The sequence below is a fragment of the Salmo salar genome, chromosome 11, assembly GCF_965601325.2.
Source record: "Salmo salar chromosome 11, fSalSal1, whole genome shotgun sequence".
NCBI lineage: Eukaryota > Metazoa > Chordata > Actinopteri > Salmoniformes > Salmonidae > Salmo > Salmo salar.
In genome coordinates, this window is record NC_138301.1 from 9,940,642 (window position 1) to 9,967,446 (window position 26,805).

Genomic DNA, 26,805 nt, shown 5'->3' on the forward strand with positions numbered 1-26,805 from the left:
TACTGTAGAAAGTAGTGTCCTCGCTCTGAAAAGAAAAACAATGAACAATCATAAAACAAGTTACCAGTGCCATTGCTACCTTTAAAAGAAGTCTAGAATGCATGCCATTTTATTATGCAGGTTTTCAATCGAAAAATTGTAACATTTCATGGTTGAGAAGTTTGTTTTTGTTCAACAATTCCTGTGTCTCTTTTGCGTGTGTGTGTGTGTGTGTGTGTGTGTGTGTGTGTGTGTGTGTGTGTGTGTGTGTGTGTGTGTGTGTGTGTGTGTGTGTGTGTGTGTGTGTGTGGGCACAAGTATGTGCTCTGAAAAGATCTCAAGGTAACGCAGGTTTTCTGCATCTCCTGAGATATCCCATCCATTCAGTTGTTTTTGTGTAGTTTTGTGTTTTTGCTGCCTCCCTCTACTTCCTCCCTGTCATCTGAGGGCTTGGCATGTGATTTTCCAATCTGCGCTGCAGGCCTTTGCTGTTGACAATACAAAAGACAAGAATGTATAGCTCATCAACAACAGTGGCAGAGAAACAGTGAAACAATGGGCTACTGTACATAAACAATACTGGATTGATGACAGCAGTACTAACAATACAGCAGCATTACTTGAACAATACAGCAGTATTACTTTAACAATACTGCAATCTTACTTCACACTCATGTTGATTAGCCTATCCCTTTTACTGGAAATATACACTCCACACCCACCTAGGGCTGGGACAATACCAGTGTTGCAATATTTTTTCCATGGCAAAACATAAAACTTGAAGCTGTCCTTTAAAAAGCTGCTGTATGTAAAATATTGTGTGATTATAACTACGTTTCCATCCAGTTTTTATGCAAGTAAAATCATACCGTATAAAAAAAATGACAGCTGTGATAGAAACAGCTAGTTTCGGTACAATTTAATAAACGCAGACAGATAATTTGTTAGTTCGCCATGGTGAGATCTTTTTGTGTCGGTTAAATTAATTATGCGAGAAATGCTGGTGGAAACGCTTTTATGTACAAATATTGATATAATAACAAGAGTTGAGCTTTAACCAAAATGAATGTTATTTTTCGTTTTTAAACAACTAATTGACCAACATTAGTTACATTTTTGAATTCCATTTTGTTCATTTTTTTGTTGTTGAGCTGAATACGCAGTTTCTCTAGAGATTAATTAGATCCAGCCCGAAATGTGCAATGTAGTAGGGGGTTGTAGTTTCCAACAGGCTAATATTCTACATACAGTACCAGAAAAAAGTTTGGACACACGTACTCATTCAAGGTTTTTCTTTATTTTTTACTATTTTCTACATTGTAGAATAATAGTGAAGACATCAAAACTATGAAATAACACATATGGAATCATGTAGTAACCAAAAAAGTCAAAATGTAGTTTATATTTCAGATTCTTAAAATAGCCACCCTTTGCCTTGATGACAGCTTTGCACACTCTTGGCATTCTCTCAACCAGCTTCACCTGGAATGCTTTTCCAACAGTCTTGAAGGAGTTCCCACATATGCTGAGCACTCGTTGGCTGCTTTTCCTTCACTCTGCGGTCCAACTCATCCCAAACCATCTCAATTGGGTTGAGGTTGGGTGATTGTGGAGGCTAGGTCATCTGATGCAGCACTCCATCACTCTCCTTCTTGGTCAAATAGCCCTCACATAGCCTGGAGGTGTGTTGGGTCATTGTCTTGTTGAAAAACAGATGATAGTCACACTAAGAGCAAACCAGATGAGATGGCGTATCACTGCAGAATGCTGTGGTAGCCATGCTGGTTAAGTGTGCCTTGAATTCTAAATTAATCACAGCAAAGCACCATCACACCTCCTCCTCCGTGCTTCACGGTGGGAACCACACATGCAGAGATCATCCGTTCACCTACTTTGCATCTCACAGACACAGCGGTTGGAACCAAAAATCTCAAATTTGGACTCATCAGACCAAAGGACTGATTTCCACCGGCCTAATATCCATTGTGTTTCTTGGCCCAAGCAAGTCTCTTCTTTTTATTGGTGTCCTTTAGTAGTGGTTTCTTTGCAGCAATTCGACCATGAAGGCCTGATTCACGTAGTCTCCTCTGAACAGTTGATGTGGAGATGTGTCTGTTACTTGAACTCTGAATCATTTTTTTTGGCTGCAATTTCTGCGGCTGGTAACTCTCACTCTTACTCTCTTATCCTCTGCAGCAGAAGTAACTCTGGGTCTTCCATTCCTGTGGCAGTCCTCATGGGAGACAGTTTCATCATAGCACTTGATGGTTTTTGTGATTGCACTTGAAGATACTTTCAAAGTTCTTGAAATGTTCCGGATTGACTGACCTTCATGTCTTAAAGTAATGATGGACTGTCATTTCTCTTTGCTTATTTGAGCTGTTCTTGCCATAATATGGACTTGGTCTTTTACCAAATAGTGCTATCTGCTGTATACCACCCCCTACCTTGTCACAACACAAATGATTGGCTCAATCGCACCAAAAAGGAAAGACATTTCACAAATTAACTTTTGTTAATTGAAATGCATTCCATCTCATGAAGCTGTTTGAGAGAATGCCAAGAGTGCAAAGCTGTCATCAAGGCAAAGCGTGGCTACTTTGTAGAATCTCAAATATAAAATATATGTTGTTTAACACTTTTGTGGTTACTACATGATTCCATATGTGTTATTTCATATTTTTTACGTCTTCACTAATATTCTACACTGTAGAAAATAGTAAAAATAAAGAAAAACTCGGAATGAGTAGGTGTGTCCAAACTTTTGACTGGTACTGTAGTTTTAGCGCAGAAAATGTGATAATTAACTACAATGACCATAATCTATTGCGCGCCTACTTGTCCGGTCTGTGTGGGCACGGAGGCGGAGAGAAGAATGCACGATCGAGAGGGATAGAGAGCAGTTGCTTTGCAGGGTGTTAGTACCTGAAAATACTTGGATCGAAGTTATTGATAGTTGGTATTCAGTAGTCATAAAAGTGTTCCTTACTAATACAATTTTTTATTTTGTCAGACCGCATAGGCAACAGCTCTATAGAGATGAGATGATGAAATAATGTCAGCTAGCATCTGTTTACTGTTAACCAACATCACATTGGGCTCCCGAGTGGCGTAGTGGTCTAAGGCACTGCTACTCAGTGAAAGCGGTGCCACGGCAGTCCCTGGTTTAAATCCAGGCTGGATCACATCCAGCTGTGATTGGGAGTCCCATAGGGCAGCACACAAATGGCCCAGCGTCGCTGGGGTAGGCTGTCATTGTAAATAAGAATTTGTTCTTAACTGACTTGTCTAGTTATGTAAAGGTTAAAAATACATTTTTTTTTTTCTGGATTCCTTGAGGCTTGGTGAGTTCTGCATCACACTTTCTGTTAGTGGCCAAGCCTTTCATTGCCTGAAGTAAAGCCAATACAAACAAACAACATATTTGTGCAGGATCTTCATTTTATCACCCTGTTGCAGTGTATTTGAGGTTTAACAAAAGCTTTTGAAGTTTATAATTTCCACTTTGACATTTCAGACTTGATTTTCCCTTACAAAACATGTATCAACCCCTACAAAAATTTCCATTAATTTTAATCCACACAATAATTCACATTTCCTCTTGCTGCAGGATTATTTTTATGCTGTAGCAAACTGGCTAAAATTAAATAAAATAAAATGGTATTTGTCACATGCTTTGTAAACAACAGGTGTAGACTAACAGTGAAATGCTTACTTAAGGGCCCTTCCCAACAATGTGAGAGAAACATATATAAAAATAATAACACAAGGAATAAATGCATAATGAGTAACGATAACTTGGCTATATACACAGGGTACCAGTACCGAGTCGATGTACAGGGGTAGGAGGTAATTGAGGTAGATATGTCCATATAGATAGGGGTAAAGTGACTAGGCAACAGGATAGATAAACAGTAGCAGCAGCTTATGTGATGAGTCGAACGAGTTAGTGCAAAGCGGGTCAACGTAGATAGTCTGGGTAACTATTCGGTTAACTACACTGCTCAAAAAAATAAAGGGAACACTAAAATAACATCCTATATCTGAATGAATGAAATAATCTTATTAAATACTTTTTTCTTTACATAGTTGAATGTGCTGACAACAAAATCACACAAAAATAATCAATGGAAATCCAATTTATCAACCCATGGAGGTCTGGATTTGGAGTCACACTCAAAATTAAAGTGGAAAACCACACTACAGGCTGATCCAACTTTGATGTAATGTCCTTAAAACAAGTCAAAAGGAGGCTCAGTAGTGTGTGTGGCCTCCACGTGCCTGTATGACCTCCCTACAATGCCTGGGCATGCTCCTGATGAGGTGGTGGATGGTCTGCTGAGGGATCTCCTCCCAGACCTGGACTAAAGCATCCGCCAACTCCTGGACAGTCTGTGGTGCAACGTGGCGTTGGTGGATGGAGCGAGACATGATGTCTCAGATGTGCTCAATTGGATTCAGGTCTGGGGAACTGGCGGGCCAGTCCATAGCATCAATGCCTTCCTCTTGCAGGAACTGCTGACACACTCCAGCCACATGAGGTTTAGCATTGTCTTGCATTAGGAGGAACCCAGGGCCAACCGCACCAGCATATGGTCTCACAAGGGGTCTGAGGATCTCATCTCGGTACCTAATGGCAGTCAGGCTACCTCTGGCGAGCACATGGAGGGCTGTGCGGCCCCCCAAAGAAATGCCACCCCACACCATGACTGACCCACCGCCAAACCAGTCATGCTGGAGGATGTTGCAGGCAGCAGAACGTTCTCCACGGCGTCTCCAGACTCTGTCACGTCTGTCACATGTGCTCAGTGTGAACCTGCTTTCATCTATGAAGAGCACAGGGTGCCAGTGGCGAATTTGCCAATCTTGGTGTTCTCTGGCAAATGCCAAACGTCCTGCACGGTGTTGGGCTGTAAGCACAACCCCCACCTGTGGACGTCGGGCCCTCATACCACCCTCATGGAGTCTGTTTCTGACTGTTTGAGCAGACACATGCACATTTGTGGCCTGCTGGAGGTCATTTTGCAGGGCTCTGGCAGTGCTCCTCCTGCTCCTCCTTGCACAAAGGCGGAGGTAGCGGTCCTGTTGCTGGGTTGTTGCCCTCCTACGGCCTCCTCCATGTCTCCTGATGTACTGGCCTGTCTCCTGGTAGCGCCTCCATGCTCTGGACACTACGCTGACAGACACAGCAAACCTTCTTGCCACAGCTCGCATTGATGTGCCATCCTGGATGAGCTGCACTACCTGAGCCACTTGTGTGGGTTGTAGACTCCGTCTCATGCTACCACTAGAGTGAAAGCACCGCCAGCATTCAAAAGTGACCAAAACATCAGCCAGGAAGCATAGGAACTGAGAAGTGGTCTGTGGTCACCACCTGCTGAACCACTCCTTTATTGGGGGTGTCTTGCTAATTGCCTATCATTTCCACCTGTTGTCTATTCCATTTGCACAACAGCATGTGAAATGTATTGTCAATCAGTGTTGCTTCCTAAGTGGACAGTTTCATTTCACAGAAGTGTGATTGACTTGGAGTTACATTGTGTTGTTTAAGTGTTCCCTTTATTTTTGTTGAGCAGTATATTTAGTAGTCTTATGGCTTGGGGGTAGAAGCTGTTCAGGGTCCTGTTGGTTCCAGACTTGGTGCATCGGTACCGCTTCCTGTGCGGTAGCAGAGAACAGTCTATGACTTGGGTGGCTGGAGACTTTGACAATTTTTAGGGCTGTCCTTTTACATTGCCTTGTATAGAGGTCCTGGATGGCAGGGAGCTTGGCCCCAGTGATGTACTGGGCTGTCCGCATTACCTTCTCTAGCGCCTTGCGGTTGGATGCCAAGCAGTTGACATACCAGGTGGTGATACAGCCAGTCAAGATGCTCTCAATGATGCACTGCAGAACATTTTGAGGATCTGAGGGCCGATGACAAATCTTTTTAGCCTCCTGAGGAGGAAGAGGCGTTGTCATGCCTTGTTCACCACTGTGTTGGTGTGTGTAGACCATGTTAATTCTCTTAGTGATGTGGACACCAAGGAACTTGAAGCTCTCAACCCTCTCCACTACAGTCTCGTCGATGTGGATGGGGGTGTGCCCAGACCTTCTGTTTCCTGTAGTCCACGATCAGCTCCTTTGTCTTGCTGACGTTGAGGGAGAGGTTGTTGTCCTGGCACCACTGACCTCCTCTTTATAGGCGGTCTCATCATTGTTGATGATCAGGCCTACCAACATCATGTCATCGACAAACTTAATGATGATGTTGGAGTCGTGCCCCAGTGTTAAGGGTCAGCGTGGCGGATGTGTTGTTGCCTACACTCACTACCTGGGGCGGCCTATCAGTGTTCAGTCCCAGGGTCCTGAGCTTATTGATGAGCTTGGAGGACACTATGGTATTGAATGCTGAGCTGTAGTCAATGAACAGCATTCTCACATAGGTGTTCCTCTTCTTAAGGTTGGAGAAGGCAGTGTGGAGTGCAATAGAGATTGCGTCATTTGTAGATCTGTTGGGGTGGTATGGAGTGGGATGATGGTGTTGATGTGAGCCAGCCTTTCAAAGCATTTCATGGCTACAGATGTGTGTGCTATGGGCGATAGTCATTTAGACAAGTTACTTTGGCATTCTTGGGCACAGGGACTATGGTGGTCTGCTTGAAACATGCACTGTAGGTATTACAGAATGGGTCAGGGAGATGTTGAAAATGTCAGTGAAGACACCCGACCAGCTGGTCAGAGTATGCTCTGAGTACGCATCCTGGTAATCTGTCTGGTCCCGCGGTCTGTGAATGTTAACCTGTTTAACACACAGTCAGAGGTCACCAAGCGCAACATAGCTTCAGCGTGTAAATCAGCTAGAAAGATGTGTCGGCATCGATTAATTGTCTCTGGCCCCCTCCCAGTTAGGGGGAGTGATGAGCTCTACAGCAGAGTCTCACAACTCAATCGCTGGTTGAAAACTGTTTTCTGCCCCTCCCAAAAGATAGAATTTGTAGATAATTGGCCCTCTTTCTGGGACTCACCCACAAACAGGACCAAGCCTGGCCTGTTGAGGAGTGACGGACTCCATCCTAGCTGGAGGGGTGCTCTCATCTTATCTACGAACATAGACAGGGCTCTAACTCCTCTAGCTCCACAATGAAATAGGGTGCAGGCCAGGCAGCAGGCTGTTAGCCAGCCTGCCAGCTTAGTGGAGTCTGCCACTAGCACAGTCAGCGTAGTCAGCTCAGCTTTCCCCATTGAGACCGTGTCTGTGCCTCGATCTAGGTTGGGCAAAATTAAAAATGGCGGTGTTCGCTTTAGCAATCTCACTAGTATAAAGACCTCCTCCATTCCTGCGATTATTGAAAGAGATTGTGATACCTCACATCTCAAAATTGGGTTACTTAATGTTAGATCCCTCACTTCCAAGGCAGTTATAGTCAATGAACTAATCACTGATAATAATCTTGATGTGATTGGCCTGACTGAAACATGGCTTAAGCCTGATGAATTTACTGTGTTAAATGAGGCCTCACCCCCTGGTTACACGAGTGACCATACCCCCCGTGCATCCGGCAAAGGCGGAGGTGTTGCTAACATTTGCGATAGCAAATTTCAATTTACAAAAAAAAAACAATGACGTTTTCGACTTTTGAGCTTCTAGTCATGAAATCTATGCAGCCTACTCACTCACTTTTTATAGCTACTGTTTACAGGCCTCCTGGGCCATATGCAGTGTTCCTCTCCGAGTTCCCTGAATTCCTATCGGATCTTGTAGTCATAGCAGATAATATTCTAATTTTTGGTGACTTTAACATTCACATGGAAAAGTCCACAGACCCACTCCAAAAGGCTTTCGGAGCCATCATCGACTCAGTGGGTTTTGTCCAACATGTCTCTGGACCTACTCACTGCCACAGTCATACTCTGGACCTAGTTTTGTCCCATGGAATAAATGTTGTGGATCTAAATGTTTTTCCTCATAATCCTGGACTATTGGACCACCATTTTATTACGTTTGCAATTGCAACAAATAATCTGCTCAGACCCCAACCAAGGAGCATTAAAAGTCGTGCTATAAATTCTCAGACAACCCAAAGATTCCTGGATGCCCTTCCAGACTGCCTCTGCCTACCCAAGGACGTCAGAGGACAAAAATCAGTTAACCACCTAACCGAGGAACTCAATTTAACCTTGCGCAATACCCTAGATGCAGTTGCACCCCTAAAAACTAAAAACATCTGTCATAAGAAACTAGCTCCCTGGTATACAGAAAATACACGAGCTCTGAAGCAAGCTTCCAGAAAATTGGAACGGAAATGGCGCCACACCAAACTGGAAGTCTTCCGACTAGCTTGGAAAGACAGTACCGTGCAGTATCGAAGAGCCCTCACTGCTGCTCGATCATCCTATTTTTCCAACTTAATTGAGGAAAATAAGAACAATCCGAAATTTATTTTTGATACTGTCGCAAAGCTAACTAAAAAGCAGCCTTCGCAAATGGAGGATGGCTTTCACTTCAGCAGTAATACATTTATGAACTTCTTTGAGGAAAAGATCATGATCATTAGAAAGCAAATTACAGACTCCTCTTTAAATCTGGGTATTCCTCCAAAGCTCCATGGTCCTGAGTCTACACAACTCTGCCAGGACCTAGGATCAAGGGAGATACTAAAGTGTTTTAGTACTATATCTCTTGACGCAATGATGAAAATAATCATGGCCTCCAAACCCTCAAGCTGCATACTGGACCCTATTCCAACTAAACTACTGAAAGAGCTGCTTCCTGTGCTTGGCCCTCCTATGTTGAACATAATTCCATAGTTCCATGATCTCGCCATCACGGTTGACAACTCCCTTGTGTCCTCCTCCCAGAGTGCTAAGAACCTTGGCGTGATCCTGGACAACACCCTGTCGTTCTCCACTAACATCAAGGCGGTGACCCGATCCTGTAGGTTCATGCTCTACAACATTCGCAGAGTACGACCCTGCCTCACACAGGAAGCGGCGCAGGTCCTAATCCAGGCACTTGTCATCTCCCGTCTGGATTACTGCAACTCGCTGTTGGCTGGGCTCCCTGCCTGTGCCATTAAACCCCTACAACTCATCCAGAACGCCGCAGCCCGTCTGGTGTTCAACCTTCCCAAGTTCTCTCACGTCACCCCGCTCCTCCGCTCTCTCCACTGGCTTCCAGTTGAAGCTCGCATCCGCTACAAGACCATGGTGATTGCCTATGGAGCTGTGAAGGGAACGGCACCTCCATACCTTCAGGCTCTGATCAGGCCCTACACCCAAACAAGGGCACTGCGTTCATCCACCACTGGCCTGCTGGCCCCCCTACCTCTGAGGAAGCACAGTTCCCGCTCAGCCCAGTCAAAACTGTTCGCTGCTCTGGCACCCCAATGGTGGAACAAGCTCCCTCACGACGCCAGGACAGCGGAGTCAATCACCACCTTCCGGAGACACCTGAAACCCCACCTCTTTAAGGAATACCTAGGATAGGATAAAGTAATCCTTCTAACCCCCCCCCCCCCCTTAAAAGATTTAGATGCACTATTGTAAAGTGGTTGTTCCACTGGATATCATAAGGTGAATGCACCATTTTGTAAGTCGCTCTGGATAAGAGCGTCTGCTAAATGACTTAAATGTAATGTAAATGTAATAATAAACGGCTCTCTATCCACCGGATGTGTACCAAGCTCACTAAAAGTGGCAGTAATAAAGCCTCTCTTGAAAAAGCCGAATCTTGATCCAGAAATTATAAAAAACTATCGGCCTATATCGAATCTTCCATTCCTCTCAAAAATTTTTGAAAAAGCTGTTGCACAGCAACTCACTGCCTTCCTGAAGACAAACAATGTATACGAAACGCTTCAGTCTGGTTTTAGACCCCATCATAGCACTGAGACTGCACTTGTGAAGGTGGTAAATGACCTTTTAATGACGTCAGACCGAGGCTCTGCATCTGTCCTCGTGCTCCTAGATCTTAGTGCCGCTTTTGATACCATCGATCACCACATTCTTTTGGAGAGATTGGAAACCCAAATTGGTCTACATGGACAAGTTCTGGCCTGGTTTAGATCCTATTTGTCGGAAAGATATCAGTTTGTCTCTGTGAATGGTTTGTCCTCTGACAAATCAATTGTAAATTTCGGTGTTCCTCAAGGTTCCGTTTTAGGACCACTATTGTTTTCACTATATATTTTACCTCTTGGGGATGTCATTCGAAAACATAATGTTAAATTTCACTGCTATGCGGATGACACACAGCTGTACATTTCAATGAAACATGGTGAAGCCCCAAAATTGCCCTCGCTAGAAGCCTGTGTTTCAGACATAAAGAAGTGGATGGCTGCAAACTTTCTACTTTTAAACTCGGACAAAACAGAGATGCTTGTTCTAGGTCCCAAGAAACAAAGAGATCTTCTGTTGAATCTGACAATTAATCTGGATGGTTGTACAGTCGTCTCAAATAAAACTGTGAAGGACCTTGGCGTTACTCTGGACCCTGATCTCTCTTTTGAAGAACATATCAAGACTGTTTCAAGGACAGCTTTTTTCCATCTACGTAACTACTCCCGGCCTCCCATCCTCTTTCTATTCTGGTTAGAGCCAGTTTGTGCTGTTCTGTGAAGGGACTAGTACACAGCGTTGTACGAGATCTTCAGTTTCTTGGCAATTTCTCGCATGGAATAGCCTTCATTTCTCAGAACAGGAATAGACTGACGAGTTTCTGAAGAAAGTTATTTGTTTCTGGCCATTTTGAGCCTGTAATCGAACCCAGACATGCTGATGCTCCAGATACTCGACTAGTCTATAGAAGGCCAGTTTTATTGCATCTTTAATCAGAACAACAGTTTTCAGCTGTGCTAACATAATTGCAAAATGGTTTTCTAATGATCAATTAGCCTTTTAAAATGATAAACTTGGATTAGCTAACACAACGTGTCATTGGAACACAGGAGTGATGGTTGCTGATAATGGACCTCTGTACGCTATGTAGAATTTTCATAAAGAATCTGCCGTTTCCAGCTACAATAGTCATTTACAACATTAACAATGTTTACACTGTATTTCTGATCAATTTGATGTTATTTAATGGACCAAAAATGTGCTTTTCTTTAAAACACAAGGACATTTCTAAGTGACCCCAAACTTTTGAACGGTAGTGTATATAAACATTTAAATGCTAACCTTCTGTTCAAGCAGCTTTTTACTGTCGGGAGAAGATTCTGTCTCCGTCTGGTTTTGGAAGCAACCCCCGCCAATCTGTTGTGAGACAAAGAAACACAAACTTAAATGTATTTATTTATTTGACGGGACAGTGCACATTAATCAAAATGTCATTGTAAATCTATGTAACTGTACCAGAGTTAGCTAAAGAGATCAATTTCATCCTAACTTCATAAGGCCTGAACAAACAAGCTGGTCTAATGAAAATGCATGAGATGAAAATAACTATTATACTACAGATTAAAACAATTTTCACAGTGTGTGTCCATGCATTCATGCGTAAAAGTCATACAAGGACATCGTTAGCGCCAGCGTGAATATTTGAAAGACAAACTTGAATAAACAGAGGCGGGGTCCAGGTCTCTCACAACTTGCATCCTTTCATTGTTGGACGAAAGTAGAATCCAACATTTCCTTTTGAACAGAACTACTTTACTCGTTACACCTACAGTGCTGTACTGTGGCTTAACTACCACAGATAATATAAAGACATACACCTCAATCCCTGTCTCTACCCTCCAGTGTGGGTCTTGGCAAATAGTATTTGAATTATGTTGTGAATGCCCCATCGTCTTTGCTTTCGTGGACGGTTACCACAGAATTCATATAGTTCAGTGTCAGTTACATTTGCTAAGAGTCACTCCTCAGTTTACAAACACAAATGTTATGGGCTCTGTGGATGGAGAGCGAGGATTGTGTCTTTCATCAACATTTAACCAGGGCTCTAGCATTTTCGGGACCATAAGCGAGATTTGGTTGGGGGCCTCCTGACCTTGCAGGCGAAACGTTTTAGTGGCCCATCTCTTGGTGGCTGAGAGAAAAAATTGCAGCTTTAATGTTAATGTCCTGCAATTATACACATTTTACCATGGGGCGTAGAGATAATGTTGCAGTTTTATAGCACATTTTCTGCAATTCTACACATTGTTACATGGGCCAGACAGAAAAAGTTGCAGTTTTAAATTTAATTTAATGTAATTGTACTCATTTTTGCCATGGGGCGGAGAGAAAACGTTGCAGTTTTATGTCTCGTGTGCCCCCACTCCGGCCTCTAGGTCACCAGGCTGCGCGTTATGGCGCACACCTATCACCACCTGCGTGTGCGCGTCATCAGATTCACCTGGACTCCATCACTTCCCTGATTACCTTCCCTGTATATGTCACTCCCTTTGGTTCCTTCCCCAGGCGTCATTGTTTCTGTTTCATGTCTGTGTGCTATTAGTGTTTCTTATTATGTTCTGTTTATTTTATTAAAACACTAACTCCCTGAACTTGCTTCCCGACTCTCAGCGCACATCGTTACATTTTAAAGCAAATTTCCTGCAATTCGACACCTTTTTATTTTTTTAAAACACTCACTCCCTGAACTTGATTCCCGACTCTCAGCGCACATCGTTACATTTTTAAAGCAAATTTCCTGCAATTCGACACATTTTGCAAAGTGGTGAGGGAAAATGTTGCAGTTTAAGCACATTTCCTGCAGTTTTACAAATTTGCCATGGGATGACGATAGAATGTTGCAGTTTTATAGCTAATTTCCTGCAATTCTACACATTTTGCCATGACTTATGTCATGTTAATATGCTACATGTATCCGAGTATGCATGCCCAGTCAGTAATTCGGCCATGATTACTACAAGGTTTAGATACCTGGCTAAACTAACTTACCTAGCAATCTATAAAATGTTAGTTGATATGGGCTAATTGAGTGACTATCAGTGACTGACATAACTACAGGAAAACTGATGATGCACTACCAAATGACAAAAGTGCACCTTCGAGAACTTGGGACCAATGTTCCCTCAAATTTCTTTTGTCACTGAGCAAATGTTAGGTCTGCTGAGCGCAAAGTTGAATGTTGTGAAAATTCTGTGTGAGTTTACTGTGAACATTGATGATGTACTGTTTTAACAGTGGCCAAGTAGACTACTCTGGCTATATGATCATAATGTAGGCCCAGCCTACAGTAGCAGCCAACGTGTGGTGTTCCATGAGACTTGAAACAAACATGCAGGGCTTGACATTAACCTGTTTATCCACAAGGAGGTGACTGAACATTTTGTTGTGTTGATAGATGCACTTAACAAAATAATATGTATTATTATTCCCATATCATTATTAGACAGAATCAGACAAATTATGCTACCCTCTGCCTATTGGCTGCTTAGCTTAAAAAATGCATGAGATGAAAATAAATATTATACTACAGATTAAAACAAATTTCACTGTGTGTGTCCATGCATTCATGCATAAAAGTCATACAAGGACATCATTAGCGCCAGCGTGTAACGCCCTGGCCATAGAGAGAGGTTTTTGTTCTTTATTTTGGTTAGGCCAGGGTGTTACATTGCGGGCTGACTACATTGCGTTCTATGTTCTGTTTCTATTGTTTTTGTATTTCTTTGTTTTGGGCCGTGCGTGGCTTCCAATCAGGCACAGCTGAAGTTTGTTGTTGTTGATTGGGAGTCACACATAAGTGCATGTTTTTCCGTTGGGGTTTTGTGGGTAATTGTTTCTGTCATTGTGTTTCACCTGACAGGACTGTTTGGCTGTCAGTTTCTTATTTTGTAGTTGTATAGTGTTCCGGTTAATAATTAAATATGATGAACACTAACTCCGCTGCGTTTTGGTCCACTCTCTCTCATGGCAGTCGTTACACAGCGTGAATATTTCAAAGACAAAACTTGAAAGAACAGAGGCGGGATCCAGGTCTCTCACAACTTGCATCCTTTCAATGTTGGACGAAAGTAGAATCCAACATTTCCCTTTGAACACCCCAACAGGCTCGGGAGGCGAAGGTCGAGTCATGCATCCTCCAAAACGTGGCCCGCCAAACCGCGCTTCTTAACACCCACCCGCACCAATGTGTCGGAGGAAACACCTTTCAATTGACAACGAAGTCAGCCCGCAGTCGCTAGAGCACAATGAGACAAGTAAAGCACCCCCTGCCAAACCCTCCCCTAACCCAGACGACGCTGGGTCAATTGTGCACCGCCCTATGGGACTCCCGGTCACGTCCGGTTGTGACAGCCTGGGATCGAACTCAGGTCTGTCGTGAAGCTGTAGACCGCTGTGCCACTCAGGAGGCCAACACTGCCCCTTTATAGCGCTTTATCTGACTCACTTTTCAAAGATGGCTAGAAATGTACAACTTTTGTGCTCTTGTAAGAAGAAATCACTCCCACATTGCTGACTGCAAATGAGCTATAACTGGGCTAACTCACTATCTAACAAAGAATACGAATAAATGTGCACACCTGGCTACATGCAGTTCTCGCTTTGATCTTAAAACAAGCGCACAATAATCGCGACTGCTCATGCAGATCCAAATCCATATATGGCAATGATCTATTTGCATATAGACCTACTGTAGCTCTGATTGGTTATAGCGCACCGGTCTGTGTAGAGTACGGGCCTGAGTTGTGCCTGTCAATGCAATAGAATCCTACTCCGAACAAAATCTCTTGCATATTTTTGCATAGTCTTGCATAGTTCGTTTTGATTCGGTATGTTGCATTGAAAGTGGCTAATATTGCGTTTATTCGATCACAATTCCCACAGTAAAGGGAAAACTCCCACAGTAAAGGGGAAAGTTGAGTGAAGTTGAATCTCGTGCTTCTCTGTGCGGGCTGATATTTCTTCTGCGTGGCAGTCCCGGGGAGTGGAAGATTGCTTAGGCATAGTTAGGCAAAGCATAGTTCTGAGATATTGAGCATAAACGTTTTCATATCCCAGATCTCAAAACTGTATTGTAGTGAATTCTTCTTTCTTAACCCATTAATCTCCTCACCTTAAGAGTATCAAAATCCTAAAACATTTGTAAATCATTTTTTTTAGGGGGGTGCATTTGCAGATACAACCTTATGGCTCTGAAATGTCATTCTGGGTTCAGAATGTAAAAATTATTTCAATAGAAAAGTAGAGATATTTAATGATTAAATTAAGAGATTTCTCTTCCTTCCTTCTTTCTAATCATATCATCAAACATATTAATTCATGTTCATCACAAATTGGTTAACTTGATAGTTCCCTAAAATGCCAAATACACTATATCCTATGGATGGACAACTAGCAACATTGCTAAAGCTTGTGTCCGTAAAATGTATATCGGTTCAGAACTTTTGTGAAACAGCACAGTTAAAAATATATGGCAAATAGAAATCAAACTGGATGGTCTTCAGAGATACTGTAGATGAGAGGGATTTAGGGTAGGATGGGATTAAAAACAAACAAAATATAACTATTGTACAATACATTGTGTTTGTAAAATGTATCTAGTATGTATATGCTGGAAGTAGAAGGAGAGGTGTTGTTGTCCATTCATTTACTCCAATTAGGGGAGGGTTGGTAAGGTTAGGATAGAATAATAAAGGAAAATATATAAATGTTTAAATATACCAGTCAAAAGTTTAGACACACCTACTCATTCAAGGGTTTTTAATTATTTATACTATTTTCTACATTGTAGAATAATAGTGAAGACATCAAAAGTTCTAAATAACATATCATGTACAGTGTCAAACAAATCAAAGTATATTTTAGAATTTTGATTATTCTAAGTAGACATCCTTTGACTTGATGATAGCTTTGCACACAAATTGGCTCTAAGGCACCTGTACAGTGCCTTGCAAAAGTATTCATCCTCCTTGGGGTTTTCCTATTTTGTTGCATTACAACCTGTCATTTAAATGGATTTTTATTTGGATTTCATGTAATGGACACACGCAAAATACTCCAAATTGGTGAAGTGAAATGAAAAAAATAACTTGCTCCAAAAAATTATATATATATAAAAAAAACTGGAAAAGTGGTGCGTGCATATGTATGTTCCTATGAAGCCCCTAAATAAGATCTGGTGCAACCAATTACCTTCAGAAATCACATAATTAGTTAGAGTGCACACAGGTGGACTTTATTTAAGTGTCACATGATCTGTCACAAGATCTCAGTATATATACACACCTGTTCTGAAAGGCCACAGAGTCTGCACCACCATTAAGCAAGGGGCACCACCAAGCAAGTGGCACAATGAAAACCAAGAAGCTCTCCAAACAGGTCAGGGACAAAGTTGTGAAGAAGTACAGATCAGGCCTGGGTTATAAAAAAATAACAGAAAATTTTAACATCCCACCATTAAATCCATTGTTAAAAAATGGAAAGAATATGGCACCACAACAAACCTGCCAAGAGAGGGCCGCCTACCAAAACTCACGGACCAGGCAAGGAAGGCATTAATCAGAGAGGCAACAAAGAGACCAAAGATGAACCTAAAGGAGCTGCAAAGCTCCACAGTGGAGATTGGAGTATCTGCCCATAGGACTACTTTAAGGACCATTTTAAAAAAGCCATTGCTTCAAGAAAAACATATGGAAGAAGGTACGCTGGTCAGATGAGACTAAAATTGAGCTTTTTGGCCATCAAGGAAAACGCTATGTCTGGTGCAAACCCAACACCTCCATCACCCCGAGAACACCATCCCCACAGTGAAGCATGGTGGTGATAGCACCATGCTGTGGGGATGTTTTTCATCGGCAGGGACTGGGAAACTGGTCAGAATTTAACCTCTTATGGCTAGGGGGCAGTATTTTCACGGCTGGATAAAAAACGTACCCGATTTAATCTGGTTACTAATCCTAACCAGTAACTAGAATATGCATATACTTATTATATATGGATAGAAAACACCCTAAAGTTTCTAAAACTGTTTGAATGGTGTCTGTGAGTATAACAGAACTCAAATGGCAGGTCAAAACCTGAGAGATTCCTTTACAGGAAGTGGCCTGTCTGACCATTTCTTGAACTTCTTTGCCATCTCTATCTTTTACAAAGGATCTCTGCTCTAACGTGACACTTCCTACGTCGTCCATGGGCGCTCAGAGCCCGGGAAAAAACAGAATGTCGTCATCCCAGCCCCAGGCTGAAACACTTTATCGCCTTTCTCAAGTGGCCGATCAAGGGACTGTGGGCTTAGGCGCGTGACCTGGCCGCCCCCGTCTTTGTGATTTTTTCCCTCTGTTTGCCGAAAAGGAGATTCCCGGTCGGAATATTATCGCTTTTCTACGAGAAAAATGGCATAAAAATTGATTTTAAACAGCGGTTGACATGCTTCGAAGTACGGTAATGGAATATTTACAATTTTTTTGTCACGAATTGCGCCATGCGGGCGACCCTTCTTTACCATTCGGATAGTGTCTGGGACGCACGAACAAAACGTCGCTATTCGGATATAACGATGGATTATTTTGGACCAACCCAACATTTGTTATTGAAGTGGCAGTCCTGGGAGTGCATTCTGACGAAGACAACAAAAGGTAAGCAAACTTTTATAATAGTAAACCTGATATTGGTGAGTGCTAAACTTGCCGGGTGTCTAAATAGCTAGCCCGTGATGGCTGGGCTATGTACTTAGAATATTGCAAAATGTGCTTTCACCAAAAAGCTATTTTAAAATCGGACATATCGAGTGCATAGAGGAGTTCTGTATCTATAATTCTTAAAATAATTGTTATGCTTTTTGTGAACGTTTATCGTGAGTAATTTAGTAAATTGTTAGCAAATTCCTCCGGAAGTTTGCGGGGGGTATGCTAGTTCTGAACGTCACATGCTAATGTAAAAAGCTGGTTTTTGATATAAATATTAACTTGATTGAACAAAACATGCATGTATTGTATAACATAATGTCCTAGGTGTGTCATCTGATGAAGATCATCAAAGGTTAGTGCTGCATTTAGCTGTCTTCTGGGTTTTTGTGACATTATATGCTAGCTTGAAAAATGGGTGTCTGATTATTTCTGGCTTGGTACTCTGCTGACATAATCTAATGTTTTGCTTTCGCTGTAAAGCCTTTTTGAAATCGGACAGTGTGGTTAGATAAAGGAGAGTCTTGTCTTTAAAATGCTGTGAAATAGTCATATGTTTGAAAAATTGAAGTTTTTGTATTTTTGAGGAATTTGTCATTCGCGCCACGCCTATCATTGGATATTGGAGCAGGTGTTCCGCTAGCGGAACGTCTAGATGTAAGAGGTTAAGGAATGATGGATGACGCTAAATACTGGGAAATTCTTGAGTGAAACCTGTTTCAGTCCTCCAGAGATTTGAGACTGGGACGGAGGTTCACCTTCCAGCAGGATAATGACGCTAAGCAAACTGCTAAAGCAACACTTGAGTGGTTTAAGGGGAAACATTTAACCTGTTAGGGCTAGGGGGCAGTATTGACACGGCCGGATAAAAAACGTACCCGATTTAATCTGGTTACTACTCCTGCCCAGTAACTAGAATATGCATATAATTATTGGCTTTGGATAGAAAACACCCTAATGTTTCTAAAACTGTTTGAATGGTGTCTGTGAGTATAACAGAACTCATATGGCAGGCCAAAACCTGAGAAGATTCCATGCAGGAAGTGGCCTGTCTGACAAGTTGTGTTTCATCTTGGCTCTTTTTATTGAAGACTGAGGATCTTTGCTCTAACGTGACACTTCCTACGGCTCCCATAGGCTCTCAGAGCCCGGGAAAAAGCTGAACGATATCGAGGCCGCCTCTGGCTGAAACACTTTTTCGGTTTTGGCAAGTGGCCGATCAGAGTACTATGGGCTTAGGCGCGTGCCCGAGTCGACCGAATGCTTTATTTTCTTTCGTCTGTTTACCTAAACGCAGATTCCCGGTCGGAATATTATCGCTTTTTTATGAGAAAAATGGCATAAAAATTGATTTTAAACAGCGGTTGACATGCTTCGAAGTACGGTAATGGAATATTTAGAATTTTTTTGTCACGAATTGCGCCATGCTCGTCACTCTTATTTACCCTTTCGGATAGTGTCTTGAACGCACGAACAAAACGCCGCTGTTTGGATATAACTATGGATTATTTTGAACCAAACCAACATTTGGTATTGAAGTAGAAGTCCTGGGAGTGCATTCTGACGAAGACAGCAAAGGTAATAACATTTTTCTTATAGTAAATCTGACTTTGGTGAGTGCTAAACTTGCTGGGTGTCTAAATAGCTAGCCCTGTGATGCCGGGCTATCTACTGAGAATATTGCAAAATGTGCTTTCACCGAAAAGCTATTTTAAAATCGGACATATCGAGTGCATAGAGGAGTTCTGTATCTATAATTCTTAAAATAATTGTTATGCTTTTTGTGAACGTTTATCGTGAGTAATTTAGTAAATTCACCGGCAGTGTTCGGTGGGAATGCTAGTCACATGCTAGTCACATGCTAATGTAAAAGCTGGTTTTTGATGTAAATATGAACTTGATTGAACAAAACATGCATGTATTGTATAACATAATGTCCTAGGGTTGTCATCTGATGAAGATCATCAAAGGTTAGTGCTGCATTTAGCTGTGGTTTGGGTTTATGTGACATTATATGCTAGCTTGAAAAATGGGTGTCTGATTATTTCTGGCTGGGTACTCTGCTGACATAATCTAATGTTTTGCTTTCGTTGTAAAGCCTTTTTGAAATCGGACAGTGTGGTTAGATTAACGAGAGTCTTGTCTTTAAAATGGTGTAAAATAGTCATATGTTTGAAAAATTGAAGTTTTTGCATTTTTTAGGTTTTTGAATAACGCGCCACGGGATTACATTTTTTACATTTTACATTTTACATTTTAGTCATTTAGCAGACGCTCTTATCCAGAGCGACTTACAGTAGTGAATGCATACATTTCATACATTTTTTTTTCCTGTGCTACACTGGCTGTTACGTAGGTGGGACGATTTGGTGCCACCTACTCTAGAGAGGTTAAATGTCTTGGAATGGCCTAGTCAAAGCCCAGACTTCAATCCAATTGAAAATCTGTGGTATGACTTAAAGATTGCTGTACATAAGCAGAACCCATCCAACTTGAAGGAGCTGGAGCAGTTTTACCTTGAAGAATGGGCAAAAATCCCAGTGGCTAGATGTGCCAAGCTTATAGAGACATACTTCAAGAGACTTGAAGCTGTAATTGCTGCAAAATGTAGTTATGCATTTTGTAAAAAAAAAAAGGTTTTATTTTTTATTTTATATATTTTTTTCATTTAACCTTTATTTAACTAGGCAAGTTAGTTAAGAACATATTCTTATTTACAATGACGGCCTACACCGGTCAAACCCGGACGACACTGGGCCAATTGTTAAAATATACCAGTTATGCTATTTTGGACCACCAGGCATGTCGATAGACATATAGTATACCAAAAAACATTCAAGGGCCATTTTCTCAAAAGTGGGTTTACAAGTTTATTAACTTTCAAAGCAGAATTACTTTCCCATTTTTCCTCAACCGTAGTGTATGATATACCATTTTCTAGCTCTGAGTCTCTACTTTTATCCAATGTAAAAAACACCATTTCAAATTTTTCTACATAAAGTGTTTTCAGAAAGTATTCAGACCTATTTTCTTTCTACACATTTTGTTACATTACAGCCTTATTCTAAAATTGATTAAATAAATATTTTTCTTCCCTCAATCGACACACTATACATCATAGTGACAAAGTGAAAACAGTTTTTTTTACATTTTGCAAATGTATAAAAAAAAAAAAAGAGAAATCTTATTTACATAAGTATTCAAACCCTTTGCTATGAGACTCAAAATTGAGCTCAGGTACATCCTGTTTCCATTGATCATCTTTGAGATGTTTCTACAACTTGATTGGAGTCCACCTGTGGTAAATTCAATTGATTGAACATGATTTGGAAAAGCAAACACCTGTCTATATAAGGTCACATAGTTGACAGTGCATGTCAGAGAAAAAACCAAGCCATGAGGTCGAAGGAACCAGATGGTCACTCTGGGGGCTCCAGAGTTCTTCTGCGGAGATGGGAGAATCTTCCAGAAGGACAACCATCTCTGCACCAATCAGGCCTTTATGTTAGAGTGTAGAGTACTACCCGAGAAGACTCTAGGTTGTAATCGCTGCCAAAGGTGCTTCAACAAAGTACTGAATAATGGTCTGAATACTTATGTAAATGTGATATTTCAATAATTTTATTTTTAATAACTTCACAAAAATGTCTAAAAACGTGTTTTGCTTTGTCATGATGGGGTATTGTGTGCAGATTGATGAGGGGGGAAAAATGTAATCCATTTTAGAATATCGCTGTCATGTAACAAAATGTGGAAAAAGTCGAGTGGTTTGAATACTTTCTGAATGCACTGTAGGACCGAATCCAGGTGGTCAGTCACAAATGAGATCCCCAGAAAAGACACAAGGTGATAGAAGGTTATGTGACGTTGCATTTCACCTACTGTATATATACCTCTAGGAACTATAATGTTTATGCCTTTTTCTTCACAATATATAATCTTAAACAAGACCTAATAACATAACACCTACAGAACATGTTTTGGCTGAAGCCTGTCAGTAAAACCAATTATTCTAGTCTTCTGGTCTTTTTCGATTCTCAAATAGCTGATATTTCTCCAACACTAGCCTGACCGACTATACCAGCCAACACAACCGTCTACTGAAGTTGATTAGGTGAGTACAAATACATCTTACGATATTACCTGTGTGCAGAAGTTTGAGGCCTAGGATTTCTAAGCAAACAGCTGGAAGCAGGGCTTTCTCCTATAAAGCTTAACTTTTATGGAATGGTCTGCCTACCCATGTGAGAGACGCAGACTCGGTCTCAACCTTTAAGTCTTTATTGAAGACTCATCTCTTCAGTAGGTCCTATGATTGAGTGTAGTCTGGCCAGGAGTGTGAAGGTGAACGAAAAGGCACTGGAGCAACGAACCGCCCTTGCTGTTGTGCCGTGGCGGAGATCTTTGTGGGCTATACTCGGCCTTGTCTCAGGATGGTAAGTTGGTGGGTGAAGATATCCCTCTAGTGGTGTGGGGGCTGTGCTTTGGCAAAGTGGGTGGGGATATATCCTGCCTGTTTGGCCCTGTCTGGGGGTATCGTCGGATGGGGCCACAGTGTCTCCCGACCCCTCCTGTCTCAGCCTCCAGTATTTATGCTACAGTAGTTTATGTGTCGGGGGCCTAGGGTCAGTCTGTTATATCTGGAGTATTTCTCCTGTCTTATCCGGTGTCCTGTGTATATTTAAGTATGCTCTCTCTAATTCTCTCTCTTTCTCTCTCTCTCTCTCTCTCTCTCTTTCTTTCTTTCTTTCTTTCTTTCTTTCTTTCTTTCTTTCTTTCTTTCTTTCTTTCTTTCTTTCTTTCTTTCTCTCTTTCTTTCTTTCTTTCTTTCTCTCTTTCTTCTCTCTTTCTTTCTTTCTTTCTTTCTTTCTCTCTTTCTCTCTTTTTCTTTCTCTCTTTCTCTCTTTCTCTCTTTCTCTCTTTCTCTCTCTCGGAGGACCTGAGCCCTAGGACCATGCCTCAGGACTACCTGGCCTGATGACTCCTTGCTGTCCCCAGTCCACCTGGTCGTGCTGCTGCTCCAGTTTCAACTGTTCTGCCTGCGGCTATGCAACCCTGACCTGTTCACCGGACGTGCTACCTGTCCCAGACCTGCTGTTTTCAACTCTCTAGAGACAGCAGGAGCGGTAGAGATACTCTGAATGATCGGCAATGAAAAGCCAACTGATATTTACTCCTGAGGACCTTTTGCACCCTCGACATCCACTGTGATTCTTATTATTTGACCCTGCTGGTCATCTATGAACATTTGAACACATTGGCCATGTTTTGTTATAATCTCCACCTGGCACAGCCAGAAGAGGACTGGCCACCCCTCATAGCCTGGTTCCTCTCTAGGTTTCTTCCTTGGTTCTGGCCTTTCTAGGGAGTTTTTCCTAGCCAACGTGCTTCTACACCTGCATTGCTTGCTGTTTGGGGTTTTAGGCTGGGTTTCTGTACAGCACTTTGAGATATCAGCTGATGTGAGAAGGGCTTTATAAATACATTTGATTTGATTTGAGCACTCTGCAGAAATATTGGAAAACACTCGTCGCTTCACTGAAAACATCACAGAACTTAATTGTCTGTTTGGATAAACATGATGTGCTAAAATGTTTATTGCGCTAGGCTTCTTTTGCTGTAAAACTATGTTGGGATGCATGTTCTTAAACTTGAACTTTGACTGGTTAGAAGGATCCTAAAAAGAGTACGCGGTTGTTTCAGAACACCATTTTGCAATCCCCAAGCTCATTAATTTTGTATGATACAGGAATTTTAAAAGTGCTAAGGGTGGTTGGTGAAGCTGCCTATAAAGAGGAGATTTAAGGATTGCAGTAAAACAATTCCTAAATGTGCACATTGTAAGAGAACACATGGTAACACTTTCTATGAGGCACGCAGCACACACACATACACGATGCCTTATAAATGCATTTATCATGCCTTGATGTACACTTATAGCGCATTATAACAGTTGTTATAAACTGTCATAACTTGTTTCTAATCTCTCTTCCTTCTCTCCATCTCATCCAATCACACAGTGGAAGAAAAGTAGAACTTGACGGTGTCTGTGGGGGACAGGTCTCTTTGCTGCAGGATTTCCACTTTTACGGCCCCGCCAAAATGATATCATCAATAACACGACAGGAGCGAACATTGTTTTTGTCACGGGTTCATTATGGGACAAGTTTCTCCATAGAAGGTAATTTTCTCTCTGGAAAGGATCCCTCTGGACCGTGCATTGTCTCTCCCCAGCATCCCCCTGCCTCATTTCTGTCATGGTTATTGATAACCACATGTCAAGAAGAACCTTCCTCCCTGGAACTGTCCCTTCCCTGCCGCCCAATCCAATAGAGTTGGGCAGTCGTATTTGGCTTCCTCGTCCACGGATCATAACCATACATACAACGCAGACCGTGAGATCGCATTCGTCTAATAAAAGTGGCTTGAGTTTGTTTGTTTGTTTTCTTCAGCGAAGACCGGCTGTGTATTTCTGATTTCTTGAAAATACAAACATTTACAACAAATTATTTTTCTCCAATTTCTCCAGTGACATTGAAAGCCTGGCCCAAGCCTCACAGACTAGTTGTTGATTGACCCAGATCCTGTGATCTGAAATTAGCCACAGTAACACTATGCAACGGAAAGATGTTTTGGGGTAAAAGTTGCCAGTAATCCGTAATGACTGAAGGATTAAAAGGAATGAACAGACGAACCTGCTGGATTGGGGCCTGAGGGTCACAAATAGGCTATTACAGATTAATTAGTCCAAAGGTTCACCTTTTCCATCTGGCAGTCCTTGACTCCGGGACTACTTTCTCTCCTCATTACCCCAATGTTCGCAGGCGATTTACTGGCTGTGATGATTCTCTGAACTTTCGGGATATCCTGCGAGAAAGAAGTGCAGAAGAGAAAAGGAAATTCTAAATATGGAAGGTAGAACATGACAGGTATGGATAAGATTGGTATAAGTCATGACACACAGTGCATCTCTGTTGAAATAGACCATGACAAGAGATTTGGTACTGAGGTACATTTAAAGCGGTTTGTTTTTCATTGAACTGGACAGCCCTGAGCATTTTATTTTGCTTATACCACAGCTACTTTCCATAGAGAAAAAGACAGATTTTTTTTATTAAATAAAAAGTTATTTTGAATTCGCCTCTTGAAGTGACCTATTTCAACGTACGTATCATGAATTATTTCAGTTCTTTTTGACAGAATCCGTCAGGGCCAGGACAATTCAATGGAACAGCGATGGGGTATGAGTGCCTGCCGAAATGGTTTTCTGCTCCCAACGGTCCTGCTACTCAAGAGACACAAGAGATGTCATGTCTTTAGAAATTCTTGCATGGATGGCTGGCCTGGAGAGTTCATTTTCTGTTCTCTCAACAGCTCTCACAGCACATAGATCTTATCAGAAATATGAACAAAAACAACTATAACATTTAAAATAGACAGAAATATGCAAACTGCAGAGATCTTACCCAACTCAACCAAAACATTTAAAATCGTTTTCGCAATACTTCACTCATGGCATGTGTTGCACACTTCCCTTTCAATTCGCATTAATTATTCCTGTCCATCTCATGGACTTCGTTAAAAGAGAAATTTAAACTCATTCAAATGAATGTTGCATATTTTAAGAGATCCAATGCGTTCTGATCATAGCAATACTTCTCTACACTGTAAAAAAAAAAATGTCAAAAACAAACTCACTGTTTACCCCCGCAACTGATTTCAGCTGGAGAAACCTTCAACAAGTCAAAAGGGAAGTTCAGAGAGGAAACCAGCAAATAAATATCCAGCTGTTTCTTTAGGCAGTAAATTACTGCCCCAAGCATTCCACAGAATCCACATTCCACACATCATCTCCCATTACTTGGATGAAAATTGCATGCTATCACCACCACCACATGACTTGGCTTCCTCCCTCGGCCTGTTAAATATGAAGACACTTCCACCCTGATCTTGCTGATCCCGGCAACCTCTCACTAATGAATCTTTCACCAACAGGGGATTGTGTCTGCAGCCAAAGACCGGAGTCTTATCTGGTAATTGTTGTCTAGTGGAGCTTAAGGCCCATTACGTTTAGAAACTCAAACACCAAACATGATGCTGAGAGGGTAGCTGGTACACACAAATATTCCAGCACTTATCCACTTTGGAATCCAAAGACAGAAAGAGGGTTTTAGCAGAAGAGTGCTTATATAAGCATTATATTTTGTAAAGCTGTAGAGGAAATAATGGTAGCCCTTCAAACCATTCTCATTTCAATGATGTAATATTATATTGCTTTCTGTGCAAAATAATTGTACCTTTTAATCACAAACAATAATGGCCCTTGTCAGGCTAGTCTGGCATACTAACACATATCAGCATGTCCAACAGAATGTGTTTAGTAGCTATTCATTTCTATTAAATACCTAATAGATAACCAAATATGCAATGGAAACTGGGCCATGAAAGGGCTGATGGAATACATTTGGTTCCATTTGTAAGAGGCCCAGCTTGCCTTAACATATTGAGCCCATTCGAGTTGTCCTCCCGCAAAAGGAGGAAACATTGCATGGCAAATCAACAAGCGAAATGTGGGGTGGTGTTAACGTTTGTCAGTGGTCCCCATTTTTGGCCATCTTTGACAGTGATTTCTATTAGATGTGGGCCCCTTTACATTGAACAGACAGCGACAACAGATGGGGAGGACTAGTTATCTTTACAGTGAGGAGAACCATCTTTGATTCACCCCGCAGACAGTATCTGTGGATACAGCAGCGGATGGCCGTAGCGACTGCTCAGGATGGAGTGGAGCTATCTGTATGCTAAATCCCTAGCACCTGTACGTATGTTTTCCCTCAGTTGTCTTTCCTTTTGTCAGACACACTACCCTCCTTCACCCCCCACCCCCTCCCCCCAACCCCCGCAAACCCCTTAATTTGGCTTGGAACATGAGACGAGGCCCAGAACATTTCACTCACATCGGCTGTAATAGAGTCATCTTTTGCCATTGTGAACATTGACTATAGTTTATATCTTTGGCGATAAAGTGTCCATTACATTTTTTGCTTTATGTGGTGCTTCCATGTGGACGGGTATTGGAGCGTTCTCTGAAAGAGCTGTAAAGTCCTCTGGGTGGCACATAGCTAACGTCAAGGCTCTTAGCTTGACACCCAACACACAGAGAGGCAGAATGACTTCCGACTGCATCAGGGATTAAAGCCTCTTTGAAACAGGATTGCTCACTAGGATCAGGGCCAAAATGAAACCGCAACAGAGCTGTGATTGACTT

The 26,805-nt window shown here is 41.9% G+C and overlaps 1 protein-coding gene across 1 annotated transcript in view; it reads right to left on the reverse strand.

Moving 5' to 3' along the window:
- Positions 1–201: 201 nt before the first annotated feature.
- Positions 202–26,805, reverse strand: part of LOC106561937 (leucine zipper protein 2) — a 178,259-nt gene continuing 151,655 nt past the window's right edge. The window contains exons 10-12 of the mRNA XM_014126368.3: positions 24,297–24,404; positions 11,140–11,214; positions 202–467 (exon numbers count right to left, since the gene is read on the reverse strand). Coding sequence (XP_013981843.1) covers positions 363–467; positions 11,140–11,214; positions 24,297–24,404 — 288 coding nt within the window. The 3' untranslated portion in view covers positions 202–362. The remainder of the gene's footprint in view (positions 468–11,139; positions 11,215–24,296; positions 24,405–26,805) is intronic.